The sequence below is a fragment of the Anas acuta genome, chromosome 35 (assembly GCF_963932015.1).
Source record: "Anas acuta chromosome 35, bAnaAcu1.1, whole genome shotgun sequence".
NCBI lineage: Eukaryota > Metazoa > Chordata > Aves > Anseriformes > Anatidae > Anas > Anas acuta.
Genome location: NC_089013.1, coordinates 69,523 through 88,413, shown reverse-complemented (window position 1 = coordinate 88,413; position 18,891 = coordinate 69,523). Strand labels below are relative to the sequence as shown.

The 18,891-nt window shown below is 59.8% G+C and overlaps 1 protein-coding gene and 1 long non-coding RNA gene across 2 annotated transcripts; one reads left to right on the top strand and one right to left on the bottom strand.

The window, feature by feature from the left end:
• Window positions 1-5,835: 5,835 nt before the first annotated feature.
• Window positions 5,836-9,874, top strand: LOC137846642 (cohesin subunit SA-3-like). Its single transcript, XM_068664641.1, has 8 exons — window positions 5,836-5,894; window positions 5,989-6,265; window positions 6,678-6,774; window positions 6,854-6,930; window positions 8,935-9,139; window positions 9,220-9,371; window positions 9,444-9,517; window positions 9,820-9,874. Exons 1-8 carry the CDS (start codon window positions 5,836-5,838, stop codon window positions 9,872-9,874), a joined length of 996 nt encoding a protein of 331 aa, XP_068520742.1.
• A 7,556-nt stretch (window positions 9,875-17,430) lies between these two features.
• Window positions 17,431-18,280, bottom strand: LOC137846617 (uncharacterized). Its single transcript, XR_011090576.1, has 3 exons — window positions 18,201-18,280; window positions 18,094-18,132; window positions 17,431-17,537 (listed from the first exon to the last, which is right to left on the bottom strand). It is a non-coding gene; the product is annotated as an uncharacterized lncRNA (long non-coding RNA).
• Between the last annotated feature and the right edge of the window lie 611 nt (window positions 18,281-18,891).

Here is an 18,891-nt window from a genome sequence, read left to right as displayed (position 1 = left end):
AAGTATTTGCCTTCTGGCCAGTCCATGATCACTTCCAAGATTCCTGGGCGACTGGGCTTTCCTATTCGAGCCCGCTGAGTAATCAGTGCAACCCACTTGCTCCATGTAGCATCAGTTGCATGATGCGTAGAGGGGACCCTTCCCTTGAACATCCAGCCTAGTACCGGCAATCAGGGTGCTAGGAGGAGCTGCGCTTCAGTACCGACCACCTCCGAAGCAGATCGAACTCCTTCATATGCTGCCAGTATCTCCTTTTCAGTTGGAGTATAGCGGGCCTCAGATCCTCTGTATCCCCGACTCCAAAACCCCAGGGGCCGACCTCGAGTTTCCCCAGGTTCTTTCTGCCAGAGGCTCCAGGTGGGGCCGTTCTCCCCGGCTGCAGTGTAGAGCACATTCTTTACATCTGGTCCTGTTCGAACTGGCCCAAGGGCTACCGCATGGACTATTTCCTGCTTGATTTGTTCAAAGGCTTGTCGTTGCTCAGGGCCCCATTCAAACTCATTCTTCTTAGGGGTTACTTGGTAGAGCGGGTTTACAATCAGACTGTAATTTGGGATGCGCATTCTCCAAAACCCCACAACACCTAGGAAAGTCTGTGTTTCTTTTTTGTTAGTTGGTGGAGACATAGCTGTTATTTTGTTGATCACATCCATTGGGATTTGACGACGTCCATCTTGCCATTTTATTCCTAGAAACTGGATCTCTCGTGCAGGTCCTTTGACTTTATTTTGTATTATGGCAAAACCGGCTTTCAGAAGGATTTGGACTATTTTCTTCCCTTTCTCGAAAACTTCCTCTGCTGTGTCACCCCACACAATAATGTCATCGATGTAGTGCAGGTGTTCAGGAGCTTCCCCCTGCTCTAGCGCAGACTGGATCAGCCCATGGCAAATGGTAGGGCTGTGTTTCCACCCCTGGGGCAGCCGATTCCAAGTATATTGGACTCCCCTCCAAGTGAAGGCAAATTGTGGCCTGCACTCTGCTGCTAGAGGGATGGAGAAAAATGCATTAGCGATATCAATTGTGGCGTACCACTTGGCTGCCTTCGACTCAAGTTCGTACTGAAGTTCCAGCATGTCAGGCACTGCAGCACTCAGTGGTGGCGTGACTTCGTTCAGGCCGCGATAGTCCACTGTTAGTCTCCACTCGCCATTAGACTTTCGCACTGGCCATATGGGACTATTGAAAGGTGAATGAGTCTTGCTGATCACTCCTTGGCTCTCCAATTGACGAATTAGCTTATGGATGGGGATCAGGGAGTCTCGGTTAGTGCGATATTGCCGCCGGTGCACAGTTGTGGTAGCGATTGGCACTTGCTGTTCTTCGACCCTCAGCAACCCCACAATAGAGGGGTCCTCTGAGAGACCAGGCAAGGTAGATTACTGTTTAATGCCCTCTGTCTCTAAGGCAGCTATACCAAAAGCCCACCGGAACCCTTTTGGGTCCTTGCAATATCCTCTTCTAAGATAGTCTATGCCAAGGATACATGGAGCATCCGGGCCGGTCACAATGCGGTGCTTTTCCCACTCATTCCCAGTCAGATTCACTTCAGCCTCCAATACAGTCAACTGCTGAGATCCCCCTGTCACTCCACAAATATAGATGGGCTCTGGTCCTTTATAGCTCGATGGCATTATAGTACATTGTGCACCGGTGTCTACTAAAGCCTTATACTTCTGTGCGTGTGACGTGCCAGGCCATCGAATCCACACAGTCCAATAAACTCGATTGTCCCTTTCCTCCCCCTGGCTGGAGGCAGGGCCCCCCTAATCCTGGTCAGAATCTTCTTCGTTTCTGTGTTTGAAGGACTGTCTGCTGGAAGTTGGAGCAGCAAACTTTTCAGAGAATCCTTTTTTCCTGATTGTTTTCTTTTGCAACTCACGTACCCGTGCCTCTAGGGTTGCGGTAGATTTTCCATCCCATTTTCTCATGTCCTCTCCATGGTCTCGTAAGTAAAACCACAGGGTGGCACAGGGTGAGTACCCACCATATCGTCTTCCTTGTGTGGATGAACGCCTACCCCTGATAGCTGAGACACTGCTCTGTACAGGTACAGAGGAGAATAATCTCTCTTCGAGTTGGTGAAACTTTTCAGAAAGTTTCTCCCAGGTGTTCTCTTTCGGTCATTGGACACCGGTTGGTTCAGGTGGGGAGGAAGATAGATTCTCTTCAAGTTGGTGAACCTTTTCAGAAAGTTTCTCCACAGCTGAGACGCAGGCCTGTAAGGAAGAGGAGAGACTTTCTTCGTACTGCCGCAGTTGTTTAGCCACTTCATCCACTGTGGGTTCCTCATCCTCTTTCCAGGCCATTATTGCCAATGAGCTGCCATATGATGATGGTGCACTCCGTACAAACTTCCGCCACATGGGTCGTGTACACCTGACTTCATCTGGGTCTTTGGATGTTTGTCTGAGGTCTGGATCCTCATAAATCACTTCCCGTACGGCTAATTCCCTCAGGTACTGGATTCCCTTCTCCATAGTGGTCCACTTGCCTGGTAGACATAAAAGTTCTTACTTGAAGGGATACCTTTCCCTCACAGCTGAGAGGAGACGCCTCCAGAAGCTGGTGGGTTGTGCTCCATCTGCAATTGCTTTGTCAATGCCGGCGTCTCGAGCAAGGGATCCCAGCCGCTTGGCTTCCCTGCCATCTAATTCCACACAATTGGCTCCAGAGTCCCAGCACCGGAGCAGCCAGGTGACAAGCTGCTCACCTATACAACGACCAAAATCTTTTCGCACATCTCGTAACTCACGCTCGTTTAGGCTTCGGGTAGTTACTGTTGACTTTTCGGCATCCTCATCTTCCTCCTCCTGAATCCTTGATGGCCCAGCGTCGTCGTCGTCTCCGTCATCTCTATACCTAGATTTGGCAGAAGACTCTCTGCGTTCTAAACGACCTGAATCTCTATACCATTTTTTCACCTTCTCTACAGGGGCAGCTTGCACTGCTACCGCTCGTTTCTCTGACCCTGTTACAGGGTCTGCCACAGGGGTTGGAATACCCTCTGCAGGGTCAACTTGCACTGCTACCGCTCATTTCTCTGACACAGCCACAGGAGCTGGAGCGGCTGCAGGAACTGGAGTTGGAGCGGCTGCAGAGTCCACCATAGGGGTCACAGTGGCCGTTGGATCTGTCACAGGGCTTGGAGTGGCCGCAGGGTCTGTCACTAAGTTGATAGCAGTATCAATGGCAGCTCGATAGGCATGAGCCAGGCCCCAGCACGTTACAATGATTTGTGTTACTTTGGAACTGCCAGAATCATGACAGCTTTTTTTCAAGCATTCTGCCAGTTTTTGAGGATTTTGCAGTTGTTCAGGGGTGAATTTCCAAAACACTGGGGGTGCCAACTGCTCTAGATGCCTGCCCACATCCTCCCATCCTCCCTGCCACCCACAACTATACTGCCTCCGGGCAGATCTCCGGATGAGCTTCCTAAGAAGTTGTTTAACTTTAAGCAGAATCTGAAGTGCATTCAGGAGGCAGAACAACAAGACTATGGTGGTCTGAGTATCCCAAGGATATTCAATATCTTGGAGAGCTATTGTGACAAGCTCGGGGGATAAGAGGGTGGTGAAGGAGGAAGGCAGAGTGATCCAGGAGGATACAGGGGTGGTGAAGGAGAAAGGGAGAGTAATCAAGTAAGAAAAAATATCCTCCCCTTTCCCCTCCACAGATTGACTCCCTAATGGAAAAAAACAATAGGTATGTGCAGTTCTGGGCACCACAGTATAAAAAGGACATGAAACTGTTGGAGAGTTTCCAGAGGAGGGCTACGAAGATGGTGAAAGGCCTGGAGGGGAAGACGTACGAGGAACGGCTGAGGGCACTGGGCCTGTTCAGCCTGGAGAAGAGGAGGCTGAGGGGAGTCCTCATTGCAGTCTACAACTTCCTCGTAAGGGGGTGTCGAGAGGCAGGAGACCTTTTCTCCATTAACACCAGCGACAGGACCCGCGGGAACGCGGGTAAGCTGAGGCAGGGGAAATTTAGGCTTGACATCAGGAGGGGGTTCTTCACAGAGAGGGTGGTTGCACACTGGAACAGGCTCCCCAGGGAAGTGGTCACTGCACCGAGCCTGTCTGAATTTAAGAAGAGATTGGACTGGGCACTTAGTCACATGGTCGGAACTTTTGGGTAGACCTGTGCGGTGTCAAGAGCTGGACTTGATGATCCTTAAGGGTCCCTTCCAACTCAGGATATTCTATGATTCTATGATTCTATGATTCTATGACGTCACAGTGGTGACAAGATGGCTGCCTCACAGAGGTGATAAAACGGCAACAGTGCACAAAACTAAAGTATCAGGGACACAAGGGACAAAATGCTGCAGTCACAAAAGGGACAAAATGGAGGGGACGCAAAGGGATGAAGTGGGAGGGACACAAGGGGACAAGATGGCGGCGTCACACTGGTGACAAGATGGCCGCCTCACAGAGGAGACAAGATGGCCGCCTCACAGAGGAGACAAGATGGCGGCATCCCCACACCACCACACATCCCCCAGTACCTCGCTGAAGGTCTCGGTCAGCCGCTGGATGATCTCGGTGTTCTGCTGCTCCCGCAGCATGGCCAGCGTCACCGTGCCTGCCGGGAGGGGACACGGCGGGTGACGGGGACGTCCCCCGTCGGGGTGACAGGGGGACGGGGAGCGGGGCACCTCGGCAGCCGCAGGAGCGGACGATGAAGTTGACGAGCTCCAGGAAGGCCGGCTCCCGGTCCCGCTTGTAGCCCTCCAGCCACTCGTCCACCGCCACCTGTGGGCACAGTGACACGTGGTGACACGTGGTGACATGTGGTGACACATGGTGGCACGTGGTGGCACACGGTGGCACACGGGGGAGGGGGGCGGGCTGGGGGGGGGAGAGCCCCCCTCACGTGACCCCGGGGGGGGCTTGGGACCACCCCCAGTGTGATCCCAGGGAGGCCTTGAAGGGCTTTGAGGGGCCTTGGGACCCCCCCAAATGGCCCCGGGGGGGGCTCTGGGGACCTAAGACCCCCCCCAAATGGTCCCGGGAGGGGGTCAGGGGTCCTGGGATCCCCCCAAATTGTTTAGGGGGGGATTTGGGGCCTTGGGATCCCCCCAAAATGGCCCCCGAGGGGCTTTAGGCCCCCTCCACATGACCCCGGGGGGGCTTTGGGGCCTTAAGGCCCACCCCAAATGGCCCCGGGGGGGGGGTTGCGGGGCCTTGGGACCCCCCCAAATTGTTCAGAGGGGGCTTTGGGGCCTTGGGACCCCCCCCAAATGGCCCCGGGGGGGGGATTGGGTGTCTTGCCCCCCCCCCCACGTTGCTCAGGGGCGTTTTGGGGCCTTGGCACCCTCCCCATATGACCCTCGGGGATTTTATAGGGCTTTGGGACCCCCCCCACGCGTCTTTGAGGTGGGTTGGGGTGTTGGGACCCCCCCAGTGTGACCCCAGCCAGTGGTTGAGAGCATTGGGACCGCCCCCCGAAATGGCCCCGGGGGGGGGGGGGATTGCGGCCTTGGGACCCCCCCCAAGTGACCTTGAGGGGCTCTGCCCCCCCCCCCAGTGTGACTCTGGGGGGCTTTGGGCCCCCCCCGTGTAACCCTACGGGGTCCTTGGGGTCTTGGGACCCCCCCCCCAAGTGACCCTGGGGGGGTTTGCCCCCCCCAGTATTACTCTGGGGGATCTCGGGACCCCCCACATGTAACCTCAGGGGGTGTTTGGGGTCTCAGGACCCCCCCCAAACGACTCATGGGGGGTGTTTGCCCCCCCCACGTCCCCATTCTGCAGGACCTGAGGGGGGCCTTCTCCAAAAGGGGGGGTCCCCAATACCCCTTCAACCTGTGTCCCCCCCCCCAGCCCTGCTGTCACCATGTCCTCAAGGTGCCCAGCTGGTTCCCAGGACCCGCCCCCCAGCTCCCCACCCAGCACGTGAGTTTTTGTTTTGTTTTGTTTTGTTTTGTTTTGTTTTTGGGGGGGAGGAGGTGACAAGAGCCCCCCCTTGCTGTCCCCACTGTCCCCGCAGAGCCACCAGCAGCAGTGACAATGACGACTCCAGCAGCGACTTTGAGGCCTCCCTGCAGAAGAAGCGAGGGGTTCGGGGGGGGCCCAGCACCCGCCTCCGCCCCGTACGTGTCCCCTTTGTCCCCGTCCCCGTCCCCAAAGCCGTGCCCTCCCTTGTCACCCCCGTGTCACCTCCGCAGGTCCCCAAACGTCCCAGGAGGGAGCCCAGCGAGGGCGGGAGCAGCCCGGAGGAGAACGTCCTCTTCCAGGCCGTCGTGGATGGCAGGGTGGCCATCGAGGTGACACAGGGACAGGGGGGGACATGGGGACGGGGGGGACATGGGGACATGTTGGGGGGCACGGGGACACACAGGGATAAAGGGACATGTGAGCAAAACCAGCTCCCAAAGGGACACGGGGACGTGTCCACCTTGGGAAGGGGACATGGGGGGGGGGAGGGCATTTGCTCAAATGTGGGGCCACCACGTGTCACCACGTGCCACCACATGTTACTACGTGCCACCACGAACCACCACATGTCACCACGTGTCACCATGTGCCACCACACGTCACCACGTGCCATCACGTGCCACCACACGCCATGTCCCACCACATGCCACTGTGTGCCACCACGTGCCACCACGTGTCACCACATGTCACTACGTGCCACCACGTCCCACCACGTGTCACCACGTGTCACTGTGCCCACAGGTGGCGGTGGACGAGTGGCTGCAGGGCTACAAGCGGGACCGGGAGCCGGCCTTCCTGGAGCTCGTCAACTTCATCGTCCGCTCCTGCGGCTGCCGAGGTGCGGCCGCCCCGCTCCCCGTCCCCCTGTCACCCCCCCGGGGGACGTCCCCGTCACCCGCCGTGTCCCCTCCCGGCAGGCACGGTGACGCTGGCCATGCTGCGGGAGCAGCAGAACACCGAGATCATCCAGCGGCTGACCGAGACCTTCAGCGAGGTACTGGGGGATGTGTGGTGGTGTGGGGATGCCGCCATCTTGTCTCCTCTGTGAGGCGGCCATCTTGTCACCAGTGTGACGCCGCCACTTTGTCCCTTTGCACCCCCTCCATTTTGTCCCCTTTGTGACCCCAGCATTTTGTCCCTTGTGTCCCTGATGCTTTATTTTTGTGCATTGCTACCGTTTTGTCACCTTTGTGAGGCGGCCATCTTGTCACCGCTGTGACGCCGCCATCTTGTCCGCTTGCACCCCCTCCACTTTGTCCCTTTGCACCCTTTCCATTTTGTCACCTGTGTGACCCCAGCATTTTGTCCCTTGTGTCCCTGATGCTTTATTTTTGTGCATTGCTACCGTTTTGTCACCTTTCTGAGGCGGCCATCTTTTCACCGCTGTGACGCCGCCATCTTGTCCGCTTGCACCCCCTCCACTTTGTCCCTTTGCACCCTTTCCATTTTGTCACCTGTGTGACCCCAGCATTTTGTCCCTTGTGTCCCTGATGCTTTATTTTTGTGCATTGCTACCGTTTTGTCACCTCTGTGAGGCAGCCATCTTGTCACCGCTGTGACGCCGCCATCTTGTCCCTTTGCGTCCCTGCTACTTTGTCCCTTTGTACCCCCTCCATTTTGTCACCTGTTTGACCCCAGCATTTTGTCCCTTGTGTCCTGGATGCTTTATTTTTTTTGTATTGTTACCGTTTTGTAATTTCTGTGAGGCAGCCATCTTGTCACCTGTGTGACGCTGCCATTTTGTCACCTCACGTCCTCGCCATTTTGTCCCACTGTATCCCTGCCACTTTGTCACCTGTGTGACCCAACGCTTTGTTCCTGTGTCCCCAACACGTTATTTTTCTGCGTTGCCTCCGGTTTGTCATCTCTGTGAGGTAGCCATCTTGTCACCTGCGTGAGGCCGCCATTTTGTCCCCTTGCGTCCTCTTTTTATCGTCCCCAACGTGTTGTCCCTTTGTGTCCCCCCATTTCGTCCCTTTGTGTCCCTATTTTGTCCCTTTGTGTCCCACCATTTTGTCCCTTTGTGTCCCCCCATTTTGTCCCTACCAATCCCCCCATTTTGTCCCTTTGTGTCCCCATTTTGTCCCTTTATGTCCCCCCCCATTTTGTCCCTTTCCATGGTCCCCCTTTTCGTTGTCCCCTTTGCATGGGACAAAATGGGTATTTTGTCCCTTTACATCCCCACCACCTTGTCCCTTTTCATTCCCAATTTCACCCCTTTCCACCACCCCATTTTGTCCCTTTATGTCCCCATTTTGTCCCTTCCAATCTCCCCATTTTGTCCCCTTGTGTCCCCATATTGTCCCTTTGCACCCCCATCTCGTCCCTTTATGCCCCCCCTCATTTTGTCCCTTTACATCCCCACCACGTTGTCCCTTTGTGTCCCTGTTCTGTCCCTTCCAATCCCCCATTTTGTCCCTTTGTGTCCCTATTTTGTCCCTTTGTGTCCTTATTTTGTCCCTTTGTGTCCCTATTTTGTCCCTTTGTGTCCCACCATTTTGTCCCTTTGTGTCCCCATTTTGTCCCTTTGCATCCCCCCATTTTGTCCCTACCAATCCCCCCATTTTGTCCCTTTGTGTCCCCGTTTTGTCCCCTTGTGTCCCTGTTTTGTCCCCTTGTGTCCCCATGTTGTCCCTTTGCGTCCCTGTTTTGTCCCTTTGTGTCCCCCCATTTTTTCCCTACCAATCCCCCCATTTTGTGCCCTCGTGTCCCCACTTTGCCCCCTTGTGTCCCCGTTTTGTCCCCTTGTGTCCCCATGTTGTCCCTTTGCGTCCCTATTTTGTCCCTTTATGTTCTCCCTATTTTGTCTCTTTACGTCCCACTGTGTTGCCCCCTTGTGTCCCCACTTTGTCCCCTTGTGTCCCCGTTTTGTCCCCTTGTGTCCCCATTTTCTCCCTTTCCGCCCCCATTTTCTCCCTTTCCGCCCCCATTTCCCCCCTGTCCATCCCCGCCGCCTCATCCCTTCGTGTCCCCGTTCTGCCCCCGTGTCCCCCCCCAGGACTCCTCCGACTACCCCCTGTCCCTCTCCACGGGGCCGTGGCGCCGTTTTCGGGCCTCTTTTGGGGCCGTGGTGACAGCGGTGGCCCTGCAGAGCCGCCACGCCGTCCTCTACGATGGCTTCCTCCTCGGCGGCCTCACCGCGCTGCTCACCAGCCTCGCCGACTCCCAAGTGCGCGCCTTCCGCCACACGGCCACCTTGGCAGGTAGGTGACACCCCCCACCCCCAACTTGTCACCCGCCGGGTGTCCCCGATGCCCCCCCGCCACCATCCCGCTGTCCCCAGCCATGAAGCTGATGACGGCGCTGGTGGAGGTGGCGCTGGGGCTGAGCCAGCACCGCGACAACACCCGGAGGCTCTACGAGGCCGAAAGGGGGAAAAGCCCCCCCCGGAGAGCCCCCGGCAAGCTGGAGGCACTGCAGGAGACGCTGCGGGAGGTGGGTGACGTTTGGGGACGCGGTGGAGACACGGGCACGGGCGCCCCGGTGACGCCCGTGGGTGCCGTCCAGCTCCAGGAGCAGCAGGAAGAGATCGAGGCCGTGATGAACGCCATCTTCAAGGGGGTCTTCGTGCACCGATACAGGTGGGGGGGCGCTGGGGGGCACTGGGGTGTTGCTGGGAGGCACTGGGTGGCACTGGGGTAGCGCTGGGGGCACTGGGGTGGTGCTGGGAGGCTTTGGGGTGATGCTGGGGGGCACTGGGGTGTTGTCGACGGAAGGAAGACACAGACGCTCAATAGGAGTGAACAGTGAACTTCAACTTTAATGGAGAGCTCAGTCGCCTTTTCTCCAGTTCGAACATAATCAGCTCATCCATATTGCAGAAACTCAGCTCAGGACTGGCTGACACTTCCCGGGCTTTGCAGTCTGCTCCTCCTTCTTTTAGCTCCCTGTCCCGCCTTAGGGACTGTCCCGATCGCCCAAGGGCATCGTGTCCTTGAGCCTGATTGGCTCTCAGCCAGCTGCGTCCGTGTCCTTGAGCCTGATTGGCTCTCAGCCAGCTGCGTACGTGCCAGACTCCTAGGAGTTGAGTCCGGCACTTCACTAGCCCATTGCCTCTGAACTGCTCAACATCCACATGTCCTGCTTCCCTGAACCATTCCTCCACAGAGGGCCATAGGGAGACGCCTATAGGGTCCTGTAGGGACCCCAGGCCATAGGGGGCCACCTCTAGGGCCCCATAGGGACCCTGGGCCATAGAGGGCCATAGGGAGCTGCCTATAGGGTTCTATAAAGACCCTGGGCCATATGGCCCTATAGAGCCCTACAGGGTACCTGGGCCAATAGGGGGCTATAGGGGCCCACCTATAGGGTCCTATAGGGACCGCAGACCACAGGGTGCTATAGGAACTTGGTTACAGAGCGTTATAGGGAACTGGCTATAGGGCAATATAGGGACCCCAGGCCATGGGGTACCATAGTGACCTGGTTATAGGGCGCTATAGGGACCCGGCTATAGGGCCCCATAGGGACCCCAGGCTATAGGGGCCCACCTATAGGTTCCTATAGGGACCGCAGACCACAGGGTGCTGCTATAGGGACTTGGTTATAGAGCGTTACAGGGAACTGGCTATAGGGCAATATAGGGACCCCAGGCCACAGGGGACCACCTATAGGGTCCTATAGGGACCCCAGGCCATAGGGGGCCACAAGGACCCAGCTACAGGACCCCATAAGCACCCCAGGCCATAGGGCCCCATAGGGACCCGCTTCTAGGGGCCACAGGGCCTCCCCTATAGGGCTCCATAGGGACCCCAGGCCACAGGGGCCCTCCTCTGGGCCCCGCAGGCCCCGCCCACCTCCCCTCAGGCCCCGCCCACCCCCAGGGCCAGGCGCACATGCGGGCGCAGGAAAGCGGCGGCGGCGCAAAACGAGGCGGGGGGGGCGGGGAAAGCCCCCCCTCACGTGACCCCGGGGGGGGCTTTGGACCCCCCCACGTGACCCCGGGGGGGGGGGGGTGGGGCCTTGGGACCCCACCTAATGTGTGACCCCAGGGAGGCCTTGAAGGGCCTTGAGGGGCCTTGAGGGGCCTTGGGACCCGCCCAAATGGCCCCGGGGGGGCGTTGGGGACTTGAGACCCCCCCCAAATGGCCCTGGGGGGGGGTCGGGTGTCTTGGGCCCCCCCCCACATTGCTCAGGGGGGATTTGGGACCTTGGGATCCCCCCAAAATGGCCCCGGAGGGGTTTTGGGCCCACTCCACGTGACCCCGGGGGGGCTTTGGGGCCTTGGAGGCCCCCCACAAATGGCCCCGGGGGGGGTTGCGCGGCCTTGGGACCCCCCCCAAATTGTTCAGAGGGGACTTTGGGGCCTTGGAACCCCCCCCAAATGGCCCCGGGGGGACTTTGGGCCCCCTCCACGTGACCCCGGGGGGGCCTTGGGGCCCCCTCCAAATGGCCCCGGGGGGGGATCGGGGGTCTTGGGACCCCTCCAAATTGTTCGGGGGGGCCTTTGGGGCCTTGGAACCCCCCCGAATGTGACCCCCGGGGGGGTTTTGGGGCCTTGTCACTCCCCCCAGTGTGACCCCAGGGGGGCCTTGAGGGGCCTTGGGATTGCCCCTAAATGGCCCTGGGGGGGCTTTAGGACCCCCCCATGTGACTCTGGGGGGGTTTGTAGGGCTTTGGGACCCCCCCCACATGTCTTTGGGGGTCTTGGGGTGTTGGGACCCCCCCAGTGTGACGCCAGGGGGTGGTTGAGAGCCATGGGACCCCCCCCCCGAAATGGCCCCGGGGGGGGATTGCGGCCTTAGGACCCCCCCCAAGTGACCTTGAGGGGCTTTGGGCCTCCCCCCCAATGTGACTTTGGGGGGTATTGGGACCCCCCCGTGTACCGGAGGCGGCTCCTAACCAGTTCCCAACGCCCCCACAGCTGCGACCCCCGGCTGCCGAGGGCCCCCTGGGCTTGGGAGGCCGCCCCCAGCACCTCCAGCCCCGTCTGCGCCAGCGCCTGCTCCAGGGGTTGCGGGGTATGGGGTGGGGGTCACGGCCACCCCAAAGGGCCAGGGGACACGGGGACCCTACGGGGAATGGGGACCCCAAAGGCCAAGGGGATATGGTGACCCTATAAGGATTGGGGACACGGTGATCCCAAAGGGTGAGGGGACATGGTGACCCTATAAGGATTGGGGACACGGGGACCCTATAAGGACTGTGGACACGGGGACCCTATGGGGAATGGGGATCCCAAAGGGCAAGGGGACACGGGGACCCTATAAGGATTGAGGACACGGGGACCCTATGGGGAATGGGTGACCCTATAAGGATTGGGGACATGGTGACCCTATGGGGAATGGGGATCCCAAAGGGCCAGAAGACACGGGGACCCTATAAGGATTGGGGACATGGTGATCCCAAAGGGTGAGGGGACACGGGGACCCTCTAAGGACTGGGGACGGGGGGGGGGGACAAAGGGGACACGTATGGGGCAGGGGCCGGGCCCCCCCTGAGCCCCCGGCTTCTCCTGCAGGGTGGCCTCGATGTCGCTGCCGGAGTTGTCATTGTCACTGGTGTCCCTGTGGGACAATGGGGACAGTGAGGGTGGGGGCTGTTGTCACCTCCCCCCCCCAAAAAAAAACCACAACTCACGTGCTGGGGGGGGAGCTGGGGGCCAGGTCCTGGGGACCATCTGGGTGCTTTGATGCCATGGTGACAGCAGCGCTGGGGGGGACGACACAGGTTGGGGGGTGTTGGGGGCCCCCCCTTTTGGAGAGGGCCCCCCCCAGGTCCTGCAGAATGGGGACGTGGGGGGGGCAAACACCCCCCATGAGTCGTTTGGGGGGGTCCCGAGACCCCAAACACCCCCTGAGGTTACATGGGGGGGTCCCGAGACCCCCCGGAGTAATACTGGGGGGGGCAAACCCCCCCAGGGTCACTTGGGTGGGGGGGTCCCAAGACCCTAAAGACCCCCTAGGGTTACACGGGGGGGACCCAAAGCCCCCCAGAGTCCCATTGTGGGGTGTCCCAAGGCCCCTCAAGGCCCCCCGGGGTCACACTGGGGGGGGTCCCAAGGCCCCAAAACCCCTCAGGGTAATGTGGGGGGGTCCCAAGCCCCCCCTGGGGTCACGTGAAGGGGGCTCTCCCCCCCCCCGCCTGCCTCGCCTCGCGCCGCCTCACCTCTCCCCTGCCCGCACCTGCGCCCGGCCCGCAGCGCGCACGCTCACAAACAGGGGGCGGGGCCTGGGGACGGGGGGCGGGGCCTGCGGGGCCCAGAGGAGGGCCCCTGTGGCCTGGGGTCCCTATGGGGCCCTATAGGGGAGGCCCTCTGGCCCCTAGAAGCGGGTCCCTATGGGGCCCTATGGCCTGGGGTGCTTATGGGGTCCTGTAGCTGGGTCCCTATGGCTTGGGGTCCCTATAGGACGCTATAGGTGGGCCCCTATGGCCTGGGGTCCTTACGGGGCCCTATAGCTGGGTCCCTATGGCCCGGGGTCCCTATAGGACCCTATAGGTGGCCCCCTATGGCCCTCTATGTCCCAGGGTCCCTGTAGGACCCTATAGGTCCGTATAGGGCTCTATAGGGCCATATGGGGTGGGGGTCTTTATAGGGCCCTATAGCTGGGTCCCTATGGCCCCTATGGCCTGGGGTCCCTATAGCCCCATATGGCCCAGGGGCAGTGCTCCCAGTGCCCTCCAGCGCCTCCCAGTGCCCCTCCAAAGCCTTCCCAGTGCTCCCAGTGCCCCCCCCCAGTCTCCCCCAGTGCCTCCCAGCGCCCCTCCAAAGCTTTCTCAATACTCCCAGTACCCTCCAGTCTCTCCTGGCCTTTCCCTGTGTCCCCCCCAGTCTCTCCCAGTTCCCCCCAGTCTCTCCCAGAGACCCCCAGCACCTTCCAGTGCTCTCCCAGTGCTTCCCAGTGCTCTCCCAGCACTTCCCAGTCTCTCCCAGCGCTCCCCAATCTCTCCCAGTGCCCCCCCAGTCTCCCCCAGTGTCCCCCCCAGTCTCTCCCAGTGCCCCCCCCGCGCCATCTCAGCTCCCCCCAGCACCCCCCCGACTGTCCCAGTGCTTCCCAATCTCTCCCAGTTCCCCCCAGCCCCTCCCAGCGCCCCCCCTCATCTCCCCAGTCCCTTCCCAGTCTCCCCAGTCCCTTCCCAGTCCCCCCCCAGTTCCTGGACCCCATCCCCAAAATGTCCCCATCCCTAATTGGGGTGACCCTGTCCCCAAAGTGTCCCCCATTGGGGTGACCCTGTCCCCAGAATGTCCCCAGTTGGGGTGACGCCCTCCCCATGTCCCCAAAATGTCCCCAGTGTGGAGTGGGAGCAGCAGGGGCGGTGATGCGGGGGGTGGCCCCAAATGTCCCCAAATGTCCCCGAGTGGGGTGACCCCATCCCCAGAATGTTCCCAGTTAGGGTGGTCCTGTCCCTGTGTCCCCAAAGTGGCCCTAATTGGGGTGACTCCATCCCCAAAATGTCCCCAAAGTGTCCCCCAAATATCCCCAAATGGGGTGACTCAATCCCTGTGTCCCCAAAGTGTCCCTAATTGGGGTGACCCCATCTCCAAATGTCCCCAAAGTGTCCCCCATTGGGGTGACCCCATTCCCATGTCCCCAAAATGTCCCCAACTGGGGTGACCCCATCCCCAAAATGTCCCCCATTGGGGTGACTCAATCCCTGTGTCCCCAAAATGTCCCCAGCGTAGAGTGGGAGCTGCTAGGGAGGTGACGTGGGGGGTGACCCCAAATGGCCCCAAGTGACCCCAAATGGCCCCGAGTGGGGTGACCCCATCCCCAGAATGTTCCCAGTTAGGGTGATCCTGTCCCTGTGTCCCCAAAGTGGCCCTAATTGGGGTGACCCCATCCCCAAATGTCCCCAAAGTGGCCCTAATTGGGGTGACCCCATCCCCAGAATGTCCCCAAGATGTCCCCAATTAGGGTCATGCCATCCCCATGTCCCTAAAATGTCCCTAATTGGGGTGACCCCTCCCGCTCCCCACAATGTCCCCAAATGTCCCAAAAGTGTCCCCAATTGGGGTGCCCCCACCCCCACGATGTCCCCAAGCCCCCACCTGGGGTGCCCCCATCCCCAAAATGTCCCCAAAGTGTCCCCCATTGGGGTGACCCCATCCCCAAAATGTCCCCAGTTAGGGTGATCTTGTCCCTGTGTCCCCAAAATGTCCCCAATTGGGGTGACCCCATCCCCAGAATGTCCCAAAAATGTCTCCAGTTGGGGTCACCCTATCCCCATGTCCCCAAAATGTCCCCAAAATGTACACAGTTGGGGTGACTCTGTCCCTGTGTCCCCAAAATGTCCCCCATTGGGGTGACTCCATCCCCAAAATGTCCCCAAAGTGTCCCCCAAATGTCCCCAAATGGGGTGACACCATCCCTGTGTCCCCAAAATGTCCCCAAGTGGGGTGACACCCTCCCCACAATGTCCCCAAGATGTCCTGAATTAGGGTCACCCCATTCCCATGTCCCCAAAATGTCAACAGTTAGGGTGACCCCATCCCCAAAATGTCCCCATCCCTAATTGGGGAGACCCCATCCCCAAAGTGTCCCCCATTGGGTTGACCCCGTCCCCAAAATGTCCCCAGTTGGGGTGACCTCATCCCCATGTCCCCAAAACGTCCCAAGTGTGGAGTGGGAGCAGCTGGGGAGGTGACACGGCGAGGGACATGTCCCCAAATGTCCCCAAAGTGTCTCCCATTGGGGTGACCCCATCCCCAAAGTGTCCCCCACAATGTCCCCAAATATCCCCAAGTGGGGTGACCCCATCCCTGTGTCCCCAAAATGTCCCCAAGTGGGGTGACCCCATCCACAAATGTCCCCAAAGTGTCCCCAAGTGGGATGACCCCATCCCCAGAATGTTCCCAGTTAGGGTGGTCCTGTCCCTGTGTCCCCAAAATGTCCCTAGTTAGGGTGACCCCATCACCAAAATGTCCCCATCCCTAATTGGGGTGACCCCATTCCCACAATGTCCCCACAATGTCCCCAAATGTCCCCAAAGTGTCCCTAATTAGGGTGACCCCATCCCCAAATGTCCCCAAAATGTCCCTAATTGGGGTGACCCCATCCCCAGAATGTCCCAAAAATGTCCCCAGTTGGGGTCACTCTTTCCCCATGTCCCCAAATGTCCCCAAAATGTCCCAATTAGGGTGACCCCGTCCCCAGAATGTTCCCAGTTGGGGTGACCCCGTCCCTGTGTCCCCATAATGTCCCCAATTGGGGTGACCCCATCCCCAGAATGTCCCAAAAATGTCCCCAGTTGGGGTCACCCTTTCCCCATGTCCCCAAGATGTCCCCAATTAGGGTGACCCCATCCCCAAAATGTCCCCGAAGTGTCCCCAGCATGGAGTGGGAGCAGCTGGGGAGGTGACGCGGGGGGGTGGCCCCAAATGTCCCCAGAGTGTCCCCAAGTGGGGTGACCCCATCCCCAGAATGTTCCCAGTTAGGGTGGTCCTGTCCCTGTGTCCCCAAAATGTCCCTAATTGGGGTGACCCCATCCCCAAAGTGTCTCCAAATGTCCCCAAGTGGGGTGACCCCATCCCCAGAATGTTCCCAGTTAGGGTGGTCCTGTCCCTGTGTCCCCAAAATGTCCCTAATTGGGGTGACCCCATCCCCAAAGTGTCTCCAAATGTCCCCAAGTGGGGTGACCCCATCCTCAAAATGTCCCCAAAGTGCCCCCAGCCTGGAGTGGGAGCAGCTGGGGAGGTGATGCGGGGGGGTGGCCCCAAATGGCCCCAAATGGCCCTGTGTGGGGTTACACCATCCCTGTGTCCCCAAAATGTCCCCCATTGGGGTGACCCCATCCCCAAAATGTCCCCAAAGTGTCCCCAGCGTGGAGTGGGAGCAGCTGGGGAGGTGACAGCGGGGGGGTGGCCCCAAATGTCCCCCAAATGTCCCCAAAGTGTCCCCAAATGTCCCCCATTGGGGTGACCCCATCCCCACAATGTCCCCAAGATGTCCCCAGTTAGGGTGACCCCATCCCCATGATCCCCATCAGGACAAGGACATCAGGACGGGGACACGGGGACAGGGGGACAAGGACAGCAGAATGGGGACACTGGGATGAGGACACGGGGACAAGGACATCAGGGTGGGGACAGTGGGATGGGGACACGGGGGCATCAGAACAAGGACATCGGGGTGGGGACATTGGGACAGGGACAGTGGGACGGGAACACGGGGACAAGGACATCGGGATGGGGACAGCAGGGTGACGTTGGGATGGGGACATGGGGACAAGGACACTGGGATCACATTGGGATGGGGACAGTGGGATGGGGACATCGGGGTGGGGACATCAGGACGAGGACATTGGGGTGCGGACAGTGGGATGGGGACAACCCCAATGGGGACATCGAGGACAGGGACATTGGGGGGGGGCACAAGGATGGGGGGGACACCGGGACAAGGATGGGGGGGGACAAGGACAAAGAGGGGGGGACACGGGGATGGGGTGGGGACATCGGCGGGGGACCCACTGTGACCAGACCCCCCCTGTCCCCCCCCAAAACTAAACTTTTTTGAGGCTGCGTTGCCAATCCCGCTCTTTATTGAACGAAACGTGTGGGGGGGGGGGGGGGGGGGGCGGGACCCCCAACATTTTGGGCTCAGAACAGCAAAAAACAGGCAAAACCAGAAACGACGCCTTCCGGCTGTGGCTCCGCATTCAGTCCTGGGGGAGAGAAACCCCCCCAAAAATGGGGGGGGCAATTTGGGGGGGGCCCCCAATTTTTAGGGGGGTCCCCATACTTTGGGGACGGTCCCAAAGTTTTTTGGGGGGGTCCCCAAATTTGGGGGGGGCTGTAAGAGGGGGGAGGGTGAAAATGGGGGCAGGATTTGGGGGGAGGGGGGGAAGTTTGGGGGGGGGGGGCAGATTTTTGGGGTGGTCCTCAAATTTTGTGGGGGTGTTCATATTTTTTTTTTTGAGGGGGGGTCCTCAAATTTGGCGGGGGGAGCTAGGGGACGGGGGAGGGTGAAAATGGGGGCAGGATTTGGGGGGAGGTGGAAATAGGGGGGGTGCATTTGGGGGGGGGCAAATTTTGGGGGGGGGATTGGGGTAAAATTAGAGGGGGTTTTTGGGGGGGGAGGGTGGAAATGGAGGCAATTTTGGGGTGGGGGGCCCAAATTTGGGGAGGGGGGAAGTAGGGGGGGTAAACAAAAAAAAAGGGGGGGGCGTTGGGGGGAAATTTGGGGGGGGGAGGCAACATTTCGCCCCCCCCCCCCCTCACCTCGATTCCCAGGATGGTGGAGTCAAAGAGGTCCCGGACCTGGGGGGGGGGAAAGCACCCAGGACCCCCCCCTTGGTGCTGGGGGGGGCCGTGGGGGGGGGGCTCACCTGGTCCAGCTGCGGGGGGGGCTCCTCGCTGCTGCCCCCCCCCCCCCTCCTCCTCCTCTTCCTCCTCCTCCTCCTCTTCCTCCTCCACCACACTTAATCTGGGGACGAATCTGGCCCCCCCAGTATGCCCAGTGCCTCCCAGTATGCCCAGTGCTCCCCCCCAGTCCCTCCCAGTATGCCCAATAACCCCCCCCAGTGCCCCCCAGTATGCTCAGTGCCCCCCCTATCCCATCCCAGTGCCCTCCCAGTACCTCCCAGTTCCCCCATTGCCCCCCCCAGCCCATTTTGAGGGTGCCCCCCCCCCCCCCCCCCCAAACTCACCTGCTGGGGCTGGGAACGCGGAGGTCCCAGGGGGGGCTGGGGGGGACCCGCAGCACCGTGGAGGTGAGCGCCGGGCTGAGGGGGGGGCTGGGGCCCTGCCAGGTCTTTGGGGGGGGGGGGGGGGACACAAAAAGGGGGGGGGGGGGCGATGTGAGACCCCCCCACACACAGGGTTTGTCCCCAAGGACCCCCCCAATTTGTCACCTCCCTCCCTTGGGGGGGGGTGCAGGGACAACGGGGGGGACACGGGGACAAGGGAGGGGGAAATTGTGGGGGGGCACAATGGGGGGGTTCTGTGGGGGGTGCTGCCCCCCCCGTCACCATGGGGGGACTCAGGGGGCTGCAGGGAGCGGTGGTAGGCGGCCAGGGG

Coding starts and splice junctions, on each gene's coding strand:
- LOC137846642 (XM_068664641.1), top strand. CDS start 5,836: ATGTCCTCAAGGTGCCCAGCTGGTTCCCAGGACCCGCCCCCCAGCTCC. Junction 6,775..6,853: donor CCGCTCCTGCGGCTGCCGAG/GTGCGGCCGCCC, acceptor CCCTCCCGGCAG/GCACGGTGACGCTGGCCATG. Junction 9,518..9,819: donor GTCTTCGTGCACCGATACAG/GTGGGGGGGCGC, acceptor TCCTTCTTTTAG/CTCCCTGTCCCGCCTTAGGG.